Source organism: Fragaria vesca, linkage group LG3 (genome assembly GCF_000184155.1).
Source record: "Fragaria vesca subsp. vesca linkage group LG3, FraVesHawaii_1.0, whole genome shotgun sequence".
Lineage (NCBI taxonomy): Eukaryota > Viridiplantae > Streptophyta > Magnoliopsida > Rosales > Rosaceae > Fragaria > Fragaria vesca.
The window spans coordinates 15,741,844-15,753,748 of NC_020493.1; the positions used below are offsets into that span (position 1 = coordinate 15,741,844).

The following is an 11,905-nucleotide window of genomic DNA, read 5'->3' on the forward strand; positions in this document are numbered from 1 at the left end:
CATTTTTTTTTTTTTTTTTTAAAAGGTTTAACTAGTTGCCCTGTAAAATGTAAGGAGTGGTTCTAATGAGGACCACTAAGTTGAAGACTAGTTGAGGACTTATTCATTTCACCTATTTTTCGATTCGCATGTTCACATCACTGTCTAGTTTGTAGATATATATATGAGTAGATTATCTTTACAAATTTTCATCCAAATTGAAAATCGTTAAGGCATATTCATAAATGTGATTTACCCATTATAACTTGAACGGCTCTTGTTTGACAGAATTTTTTTTTTTTTTTTTTTGTAGGGAAAAAGTGAAATATCCATTGATCAAATATTATGACGACCAAATGGTCAAGCATGAATAGTCCGAAGACCATACAAGCAACATAGCTAGAAAACTAAATACGGGCTACATCTAAGAATTGAAAAAACAACCTCAAAATTACATAAAAAAAGGTGGATTGACAACTAGAAAGCATGTAACCTCCTAAACTCAAACAACGACTAAACTTTCAATCAAATCAGGCCTAAGACCTAATGATGTACCTTTCATCGAATTGAAAAGAAAGAGAGGAATTGCCAAAGTTTAGAAGGGTCTTTCCTAGCTACGTTAAGGATCATACTCCCAAAAAAGCCTACCAATGGACCCAGCCCAAATGAACAGAATGAGAAGGAAGGCCCAAAGTGCCCAGCTCACCAACAATGATGAAGCCCAGAAGCACCAAGGCCTAGAGCCCTTTTTCCTCCCAACATTCAACTTGGCTGACTAGTGAAGAACTTCCAGGGGAACAAACTGCCGCCGGATCAGTCTGGTGGCTTTCTTGGCCTGAGAGCCATAGCACCGCCGCAAGCAGGCCGCAAAACTCCGCTTAGTAGACTCGAAACGCTTAGAGAGCCTCACGTCTCTGCCTCTTGGAAATTCGATTGAATACCTACTCCGCCTTCTGTCACCAATGTCTACGCCGCAGGAGATCAAAGACCTTTGCCACAAAGGAGCTTTCCTCGCCTTCCCAACCCTATTGCTTGCCTACTCCTTGCCCGTCTCTACAACGGCCGATTCGGGAAGAACCAGCGTCGCCTCCCACATCTCTGACCCGAAGCTAAGAACCGATCAATTCACCACCTCCTACTCACCGATCCCAGCGTCGGAGACACCCTGTTGCAGACAGATGACCGTCGAGCCGCTGTCGCCGTGCTTCACAAAACCTAGGAAAACCTAGCTTTCGGTATGAGGCTCCGGGAAAAGTGGAGCTTGCTTTTTTAACTATTACATGTCTCTGTTTGACAGCTTTGGATTGTCTAATTTGACTGAAAATTTATATAAGTGATCTACTTATATAGATTTATATATAAACTGAACGGTTGAGATACAAAAATATGATTGAAAAGTGGGTGTAAATAAAAAAAAAAAAAGAGAAAATGCTTAACTAATTCTCAATATAGTGATCCTTGTTATAACCCTTCCATGTAAATGCGATAACAACCCATGTAAACTTGCCCAGTAAATTTTGGTCGGAGTGGTCCATGTCGATTCTTGTTTACCTCTCGCAAGATTCCAAATTATTGCAACAGAATATCAGAGTTGCTCAATTTGAGAGTATTCTTTCCTGAACAAAATGCTGTTAGATTGAGTTGAGGACACATGCCCAATTTGTCCAGTAGCTCACTTCTCAATGGGGTTTTCGGTGTTGGGATCATTGGGTTCTCATGTTTTTGTAAGAACTTCTCATCCGAGACCTTTAACGATTCAATCGGTCAGAGAAAGAGAGAGGCGCAACATTAGTTTCAAGCTCTCAAGGTTTAAGGTCATGTCACGCAAGTCCGAATTAGTTGATTTTGATGAGAGAACCAGCCCGATCGAGGTATCTAGTTTTCATCTATTTTGGGTTGCTGAACATTATTAGTTTCTACTTTGGTTTGTGCTAAGGTTTCCATTTTCTACTTTTGTTATTCTATCCAACTATTGATGGAGTCCCACATTGAAATTTGAAACAGACAGGAACTAATCAGTAGTGAATTGCAAATGTAGTGAGTTTCTATTGAATACATTAGTAAGAACTGTTTTTGCTGCATATGTGTTGTTATCCGACACCGGTTTCAGTTAAGATATTCTCATGTGTAATATGCTTAAAAATGCTCAGTTCACCTGTATGATCAAATTCAAATGCAAAACAGTGAGAGAAAGAATGATTGAATTCATTTCGTTTTTCAGTCTATGAGTTTAAGGTAGCTCTTAACATTATTTGTAGGCTTAACTGTGCTTAAAAGATGTGTATGCTTAGCTCATGACGATTTGATCTCTTACCGTAGTTTGTTGATACGTTAATTTGCTACTAGTTATTATCAAGGAGTATTTTTGACTGTTATTACTGCTCTGTTTGAACAGAATAAATACTAGTTATTGGAATACAATTTTGAAGTGCTTGTTTGCTAATGTTTTGTTCATTGTTGAAAGGTCAGGAAAGAGATTGAAAGATGTTATGAACTGATACACAGACTTGGGAGAGGGGTTGTGTATTTGGGATCTTCAAGGATGGGACCTGATCATTCACATTATTTGCAAGTACTTGAGTTGGGTAGGGAGGTGAGAGCTGTTTTGTCCTGCCTTGCTTGCAGTAAGCACATGATCACACAAAAAGTATTTTTGTGTAGCTGCTATTGCAGGGTGCACACGATAGCTTTAAAACATGATCACACAATGAGATTTTTTTTTAAACTAAACTTCTTTCTGTGCAGATTGCAAACCTTTTGGAATGTACTTCATGGACGGGGGCTGGTCCAGGGCTAATGGATGCTGCTACGAAAGGTGCTTTGCAAGCAGGAAAACCAGTTGGTGGATTTAAGATTGGCAAAGAAGCTGGAGAATGGACAGCGTCAAATTACCATCCTTACCTACCTTCAGAAGTTTATCTCACATGCAGGTTAGATATATCTGCTAGAAAGATACCAATGGATCTCGGACTCCTGCAAAATTTAATAACTGCTTTGAACTTGCAGGTTTTTCTCTGCTAGAAAACATGGGTTGGTAGATGCTGCAGTTAGAAGCAGCAGTGCTGATAAGACTGCAGTAGTTGCTCTCCCCGGTGGGATTGGTACTCTAGATGAAATGTTTGAGATATTAGCACTAATTCAGCTACAGCGGATTGGATCAGAGCTTCCAGTTCCATTCTTGTTGATGAATTATGACTCATTCTATTCAAAGCTACTGGACTTTCTTGATGATTGTGAGGTTTGGGGTACTCTCTCCAAGGGAGAGGTTTCATGTCTGTGGAAGGTTTGTGATAGCAACTCTGAGGCTCTATCTTATTTGGCTGAGTTTTATAACTTACATGCTAGTGACAAAGATAACCATGCAAAAGAATTGCTTAGTGCAAGTTGAACAAGTTCTTGATGACATTTGGAGTTGATAAAGTGGTTGTCTGTATTTCCCTTTAGTGTATGTTGTGAAAGCCTGTTGTGAACATAAAAATAAACACTAAATATTTCTGGCTGAACTTTAGTTTGGAAATACATTTGATACTAACATAAAAAAGGTAAGGGGATTTGCTTGAGGTTGGGAAAGAGACCAGGAAAGCTTCCGTCTTTTATCGGAAAACACAGAAGATGATCATGGAATCATGCATTTTGATGATCAGGTACTCCATTAGAGAAAAAGAACCCACAATAAGGAGACCAAAATCAAGGTTTGTTCAAACTTTACATAAATTATGTTATCATAAACTCACTAGACTTCCATCTTCATCCCTCAAAAACTCCACTATAATCAAAGGGTCTGCTGTAAATATCCTCGTTGCTGTCCTTACTCTCATATTCCTCATACCTTGCTGAAGTGGACAATGGATTAATACTGGCGTTCAAACCAGCAATTTGTATAAGGTTCTCTATCTGTTTCACCACTTCCCCCATTCTTGGTCTTTTATCCCTTAATTCTTCTACACAAGACATTGCCAAATCCACAAACATTTCTACACCTTTCAGCTCTGTTCCTAAACCAATGAAAGGGTCAAGAATGTCATCAAGGTCGTACAAATCTTTCGACTTATCCATTCTCATCTGTACCACTCTCACTATATATTGCCCTTGCACTATTGGCCTTCTAGCAGTTATCAGCTCCAACATTACCACGCCGAAGCTATAGACGTCACTCTTCTCAGTCAACTGTTGAGTCATATAATATTCCGGATCCAAGTAGCCCTATATTCATTGAAAACCACAATTCAGTTATATTTAAGATACCATTGTAATAATTTTTACAATGCATTAAGAGATTAGTGGTGCATATTTAAAATTACTCGTTAAGAGTTTCTACTGACCAGTGTCCCTTTAACTTGAGTAGATAAGTGGTCCATTCCAGTTCCACTATCAGCAAATGACTTGGAGAGACCAAAATCAGCAACTTTTGCATTTAAATCTTTATCGAGTAGTATGTTGTTTGATTTGATGTCCCGGTGTATAATGGTCGGGTTTGCAAGTTCATGAAGATATGCCAGACCTCTTGCTGCACCAAGTGCTATTTGAAGTCTTCTCATCCAGTCCAACCTGATTCCGGACTTCCCTGAACCAAGAAAGAAATGAATCAAGAAGTGTTTCTAATAACAGAGTGAAAAATATACTTTCCCTTTTATATCAAGCTTAGTAAAGTGAGCAAGGGCATGCAATACCTGAAAGGGTGTCCCTCAAATCACCATTTGGAACATACTCATATACCAATATTTGCTCTCCTTGCTCAAAACAAAAACCTACAAGACCAACAAGATTCTTATGATGTACTCGCGATAGGAGCTCAACCTCGGCTGTGAACTCAACTCCTCCCTGCATGGATTCCCGTTTAGCTCTTTTAATGGCAACCATTTGGCCTGTTGGAAGAATTGCCTTATACACCTGTAAAATGTTTCCAGAAGTCATATGGTGTAGTGATGTTTGATAAAGTCTCTATTATAATGTAAAATGATCAAGTTTACCTGTCCATAACCTCCAGATCCAATATCATTTGCTTCTGAAAAACCATCTGTGCATTTCTTGAGCTCTTCAAATGAGAACAATCTTGCTCCTTTTAGTTGAGGACCACCAGCAGTGCTATTTGAAAACCCTGTCTGCCACATTGGTACAAAAACTCTAAAAGTCACACAACGAACTGTGTCAAGTACTCTAAAATCTTTTTAAGTTATTGATGGCTTACCAAAAGGATCGATCCGCTCAATGTCTCATCTTCTTTCCTCTTCTGGTGGAGAGCATAAAGCCCTACAAGGACTAATAAGGAAAGGAGCACAGAACCACCAATTGCCGTTCCGATAATCACGGCCTTGTTTGATCCTGTAGGCACCTTAAGATGATGAGAGACAGAAAGAAGGATATGGATATAAATGTGGTTCTTATAGTTACCTCCAGAGTTGGTGTAAAGAACAAGAAAAGAGTAGGGTCCAAAATGAATAGGACGCCCCTCTAGAGTCTGGTTGCTTAGAACAGAAGTAATCGCTGAAGTTTCTGTTTGGTTGAAGCTAACTTGATCACCGGATGGGAACATTTCCATGATAATTTCCAGTTGATTAGATGGGCTCCAGCTCGGATGACTCAGTGAAACTGAATCCACAGGAAGGTTTCTGGACTGAAAATATCTTGTGAGATTGTCCGAGAGAGCTTTGTAATAATTGACGTTATCCAGGTTTGAGAAAGAAACAAATAAGAAGACTAGAGTTCGTGTGTAGGGAGATGCACATTTACAGTTGGGGGAAGCAACCTGGCCAGATCTACAGGTATCACAATTACTTGGTGTAGTTGAAACTGAGGAATTAGGAGGAGAAACATTGCAGTAGTTATTTGCCATGTTATTCTGACTCCCCTTGCAAATTGGATTGTCAACTAGACTGCAAAAGATGAATGATTACTTGTAATAATACGAGAACGACATAACTGGTTAGTCTTTAGAAAGTTGATATTTGAATATGCAGCATCCAAACGAAAACATCAAATATGCATGCTATTTCTTACATCAATGTGTAGTTGTGCTCCTCATCAATCGGTGCAACATCAGAAATGTTGTTCATCTGCAGATCAATTAGGTTCAATTGGCTGCTGTAATTGGTTCCAATATCCAATGTACCATTGAGACCGTTGTTCTTTAGTCTCCTATATAGCAGGTCATATAATCAGCACTATAACTATACAACAGTATAGAAGTTGCATAAATGAAAAATTATCCATAACTAAGTCATTCTATCCATTAAATAAAGTGCAGTGCTACTAAATATCATTCTGATATACTCACACTGTCTCCAAATCTTGAAGGCTGAAAAGGGATTGAGGGACTTGTCCCTGAAGTCCTGTGTTTTCCATCATTCTGTCAAACAGGGTTGATAGCTATGTTAATTATGAGCACTTGATTACTATGTTTGGATTGATGATATTTCAAACACACAAACACAAAGGTATGCAAATATAGAAGAGGAATGAAGAATACAATGTTGTCAAGAACTTCAAGGTTGAAAACCAATTGGGAACATCTGACGCATCAAAAGTATTATTACTCATATCCCTGCAAATTAAATTTTCATAAGCCATGACTTGATGAACAGTTTTCTTTATAAGAGAAAACTAATAGATAGATGATTCTGTAAAAAGAAAGTAATGTGGTTGCTGCTGGTAGGTACTTACACATAGTGGAGGGAATCCATGAGAGTAAGGTTGGGCATAGGACCAGTCAGCTTATTGTTGGACAATTGTCTGAAAACGTATAACAAATAGCTAACCTCTCTTAGTAAAGTTTCCAAACAAGAAGTTCAAAATTTTACTCAAAGAGATGTTACTTACAGTTCAGACACCTTAGTAAGATTTCTGAGGCTCGAAGGTACTGGCCCACTTAATGAATTTCTATAAAGGAGTCTGCACCAAAACAAGAAAAGTTTTCAGTACAAATAAATATGTAGACCATTTCTAATAGCCTTGGTATAAATTCACTTGAGGATATGAAATATTTACTCACACTGCCTCCAGAGTTTTCACAAGTCCGAGTGTGGAAGGGATGCTGCCAGTAAAATTATTTCTGTCAAAAATCCTGCACAGATAAAAGAACTCGATCAGACGAAACTGATGTGTTTCCTTTGGCAGTTCAGAATTGGAATTTTCCAAAAGAAAATGAAAAAGAAAGAAAAAAGCTTTAATTCCTAAGTCTTTATGTCAATGACTTTTCATTTAATTAGAAATGCGGCTTGAAACGGAAATGTGCACTACGGACTAAGTTAGAAATGCATTGCATATAAACTTATACATTTCCTGCTCTATTCTGCAGATTGCATTCATCTTTCCCATATTTCAAGTTTCTCTTGTAGAAAATGAACACTTCAACGCATGCAACAACACTTACAAATGTACCAGAGACATATTTGAGCTGAACAGTTGAGGTGGAATGCTGCCCGAGAGCTGGTTATTTGAAAAATGACTGTATTTAGGAAAATAAAAGAGAATCAGAAGAACATAAATTGGAAAGAACAATGCCAAGGTACCATGTAAATGTTAAGTTAAACATACTAACAGAAGCAGGCTTACAAGTGCTTTGTTTTATTTAACATATCAAGACCAGGTGCAGTCCCATTAGAGACTGGAATGGAATCCCCAAGCATGTTGTCCGATAGGTCCAGAAAGACAAGATTGGCTAGATTGCCAATGGAAGGTGGAATTGGACCACTAAATCTATTGTTTTTCAGAGATCTGCAGTAGCATACAAATCAAGAGTTCCGGGATTTCTGAATATCAGCCTAACATATCACTACAAGAAAAAGGAGAGCAGGGGATCAAAAGTTTGGAAAATTTACAGATAAGTAAGTTGCTTTAGAGATCCTATTGTAGCTGGAATATGACCGGAGAACCTGCAACCATCAAGATTTCTGGCATGCAACAAAATCTGTTAGGAAGATGAACAATGACATAGAAACTAATATTTACTGTACCGGAAAAACCATAGAATTTTACAAGGTTTTTAGTTTGGTCAAGTTTCCAATTGATGCTCGAAGTTGTCCCTTCAGGTCCTCGTTGAAAGCCAGATTCCTACACGAAAATTGATGATCAATGAGTTCAAGGAAACAAGGAATGGACAAATCCATTACCCATAACTATATGAAGCAACTGATAAACCGTTAAAGTAGTTACCATAATTCTAGTAAATCAGTGCCTAGATACTCCTGGGTTGTGGTAACAACTTCTTCATTTATTTTTTATTCTTTGTTTTGGTAAATGATAAACAACTTCTTGAAAATTGTTGAACAGAACTTACAGAATCTGTAGCTCAGATAACGTCTCAATATCACTAGGTATCCCGCCTTTCAAACCCATGTCTGCCAATGCTCTAAAATAAAAGAAGAAAAATCAATAAAAAGGAAATGAAAGCAAGCAGATATACTGGCATTAAAAAGGTGGAAACAGATCAGGAACTTACAGAGTAGTGATGCGTGAATTGGTGCAAGTGATGCCTTCCCAGTTGCCACAAGGATCAGAACCAACCCAACTTGGAGGTTTTATTTTCCACTCGTCTTGGAGGATCATAATAGTAGTATCTGCATCAGATTCTTTCGATCAGTTTGGTTCTTCAGCAATGAGCTGAGACTGAATAAGTTATGGAAATGCAGAAAGGTGCTATCAAGCAGGCTAAAGATCATAGAAATATCGATCGCCTGTCATAAACCTATCAACAAGAACTAAATAATTACAAGATGAAAGATGACATATATCTAGCCTGAAGTTTGATGAAACTCACACTCCTCGACAGTTCCCTCTGCCGCAATAACAAACAATAGGAATAACAGGAGTAGCCGAAACACACGATTGGCACGACCCATTTCTGTATAACAAATGGGAAGCAAAACCTTCTTAGTCACCTTACCAGCCAGCTTTTTCTGTGTAGAACAATCTGAGAAGAAGTAACTCAAATGGAGCCTCCCTATTTAAACCTATCCTGTCGAAAAATCAACCCTCAGATACTCCAGGGTCAGATTCCAAAACTTGTAACAAACGTAACCATCTTCCATCTTCAAACCAATTGGTCCAACAATTATATAATAATTTAGAAATAAAAAGGATACGATGTTTTACTGGATATGACAGAAATAAACATTGCACAAAGAACACAGGAAACAGCATGAGAAGGATGATCTTGAATAAGTCATCCCCAGAAAGGTCTATACTAAGTCATCATTATTTTACCAGTCATCATCTCAGAAACAATCAAATGAACAACTCAACATCAACAACAGTAATTAATAAACGTAAATATTGACGTGAATACAACATGACTAACCATATTAATCCAGCAAATCAGTTTGATTGGAAGTAAATCACCTGTTCCAGATTTCCATGTGCCAACCCTGTGCCGCGAATAGGAATTCGCCACGTCATCACTAATCTAACACCCTACTTACCTCTGTTAACTATCACTAAAAACAAATAATAAAAGAGTGCAGCTATTGGGACCTTCAAATTTGCTCAGTATACCTCTTATGCTTTTTACACCTCCTTTTTAATTTTAACTATAAGCATTTGCTCACTAGACCTCCTTTTAAATTCCTAACATAACCTTAGTATGTTATTCACATATATCTTGATAATTTACTCATTATACATCTTATTTATTCTCTAGACCTCTCATTATTTTAATTTTTTTCTTTTTGCATGCTATCATCGAGACCTCTATTCCTTGATTTTTTTTCGTTCAAACCTCTTTCACGACCTCAATTCATTGATATTTTTTATTTCCCATAGAATGTCACCAAACGTCCATTATTTGATCAATTTGTAAGAAAAAAATTTCAATGACGTCAATTTTTCTCTTAAAAATCAAATAATACAAAGTATTGGGTTTCAAAAACTTATATTTACCAGCCCAGTACCGTCTCTCCTTAAAAATGAGAGGTCGTGAGTTCGACTCATAACAGACTCGTTATAGCATATTGGTTGTTTATCTGATAAAAAAAAACTTATATTTACCAACAAGAAAATATTCCAACATAAATTAGCTTTTCTTTTTTATTTTACTTGTGCTACACAACAATCAAAGATAACAATTGTATACTATGTATATTTTTTTTCCCTCTATTTTATGTACATGAAATTATTTCAATAGCTATTTAATCTTTCATCATCGATTTGTTTTATATACCTTCACCTTGTATATATATGCTTTCAACATGTATGATAGTAGAAAATTTTATGTCACACGGTCAATATTGATCATAGTTCTAGCTCTAATTAAATATATAATATGTAGTAAAATTTAGAAAATAGTAAATTAGAAACTAAAAATATATAAAAAAATAATAAAGAATACAATCAATTAATTATCGAATTAGAAAGTCTAGAGAGAATAAATATACTTATTTTTATATGATTATTGTCCTTAATAGTTATTACGTAAGAGGAGATAATTGTCATTCAATAACTCATAACAAAGGAAAGTCAAGTAAGCAAATTTGGAGGTCCAATAGCCGCACTCATAATAAAATCTTAAATTTCTTTTTCTTTACCATAGATTGAAAAAAAAGAGGCAGTTCCACTTCCACATCTTTTTCCATTTCTTCTTTCTTCTTCTTTCCCTTTCCTCCGCCATGGCCGACTTCAATCCACCTTCAAATCCGAACCCTCATCAGATCAAAACACCAAATCCGGCTGAGCGAACACGACGGCGGGGATTCGACACGGTTTAGATTGGATTAAGTTGGGGTGGGTTATAGCTTTTGAGTAATCCTTTGCATCTGATATCCCAAGTAATGGATTTTCGATTTACTGGTTATAAGAAAGATAAGATCTGCAAGTTTTCTGGGTTTTTCAATAGCACATCGCATAATTGGTATGAATGGTATCTATATATATATAAGAAAACAATCTGGTATGATCTATATCAACGGTTTGGGACTGAAAGAGGAATAAATCATTGGGGAAATTTTGTTTCTATTATCGAAGTGTGTATTTGGGAATTTGTTTGAGTGAAAGATTGTATTGTGGGTGAGCTAGTTGTGATCGAAGGAGTGAATTTTTGCGAACTGGGCAATAGACTTGATAGAGTTGGAGAAAGAGAAGGAAGATATGGAGAGGATTCTGATTCTCACGTAGTTGGAGAAGGAAGAAAGAAATATTTTTTGTTATTTTTTTTAGTAAAAATCCAGAAATTTTAAATACACAACCCTAATATCTTAATACACACCTTTTACTTAATACACTACCTATTAAGTTTTTCATTTCAGTATTATACTTAATACACATCCCAAACTGCCTAAAATGCCCTTAATTTATGAAATATTCTATTATTTAATATAATTAATATATATTTACTATTTGATACCTCTTTTTATATATTATTTCGTCTAATTTTTGCTAGAAATTTTTGGTTATCATCGTTCAATTTATAATAAAATGATTATTATTATATCCCAACTCCAAATCACCAATACAAGTTTTCAAAATTTACAATCTAGTAGAACTGTAGAAGTACAGTAGCTATTAAACATAGATAGCTAGTTATTCGATAAAACATATCATGATAAAAATGCAGTACTTGACAACATGATCTGTAAGATCAAACTAAAGCTAATACAGATAAAAGATAAAAATAAATAAATAAATAAAGAAGAAGAAGAAAAAAGACAACCCAAATAAATCGTGGAGAAGAGTTGGGGTTAGGGGAGAAGACGTGTTTTCGATGATTTTAAGATAGAAGATGTTGAAAAGAATAGGGTATATAACACTCAACTACCATTTAAAGGTACAAATGATAAAAAAGTCTTTAAATGTTCCAGATAATAAAAAAGTCAACATTAAAATATGTTACATGATAAAATAGTCACCTTATAACATCTTAAATGATTAAAAGGTCTATTTTCACACTTTTTACATGACCATTATACCCTCCTCTCTAATTTCACCTCTCTCTCTCTCT

General features: G+C 36.3%; 1 protein-coding gene and 1 pseudogene across 2 annotated transcripts; one reads left to right on the forward strand and one right to left on the reverse strand.

The window, feature by feature from the left end:
* The first annotated feature begins 1,568 nt into the window (after positions 1 to 1,568).
* LOC101304949 (probable cytokinin riboside 5'-monophosphate phosphoribohydrolase LOGL10-like) lies at positions 1,569 to 3,452 on the forward strand. Its single transcript, XM_004294402.1, has 4 exons — positions 1,569 to 1,850; positions 2,444 to 2,572; positions 2,725 to 2,909; positions 2,986 to 3,452. The coding sequence occupies exons 1-4, from the start codon at positions 1,662 to 1,664 to the stop codon at positions 3,365 to 3,367; spliced, it is 885 nt and encodes a 294-aa protein (XP_004294450.1). The 5' UTR covers positions 1,569 to 1,661; the 3' UTR covers positions 3,368 to 3,452.
* A 176-nt stretch (positions 3,453 to 3,628) lies between these two features.
* LOC101315133 lies at positions 3,629 to 9,372 on the reverse strand (annotated as a pseudogene). The gene is made up of 20 exons (XR_184379.1): positions 9,316 to 9,372; positions 8,735 to 8,873; positions 8,417 to 8,534; positions 8,255 to 8,326; positions 7,954 to 8,028; positions 7,797 to 7,868; positions 7,531 to 7,692; positions 7,349 to 7,423; positions 6,968 to 7,039; positions 6,796 to 6,867; positions 6,640 to 6,708; positions 6,446 to 6,520; positions 6,254 to 6,325; positions 5,977 to 6,114; positions 5,371 to 5,852; positions 5,168 to 5,301; positions 4,950 to 5,081; positions 4,650 to 4,869; positions 4,302 to 4,543; positions 3,629 to 4,182 (listed from the first exon to the last, which is right to left on the reverse strand). The product of XR_184379.1 is annotated as a probable leucine-rich repeat receptor-like protein kinase At5g49770-like (transcript).
* Between the last annotated feature and the right edge of the window lie 2,533 nt (positions 9,373 to 11,905).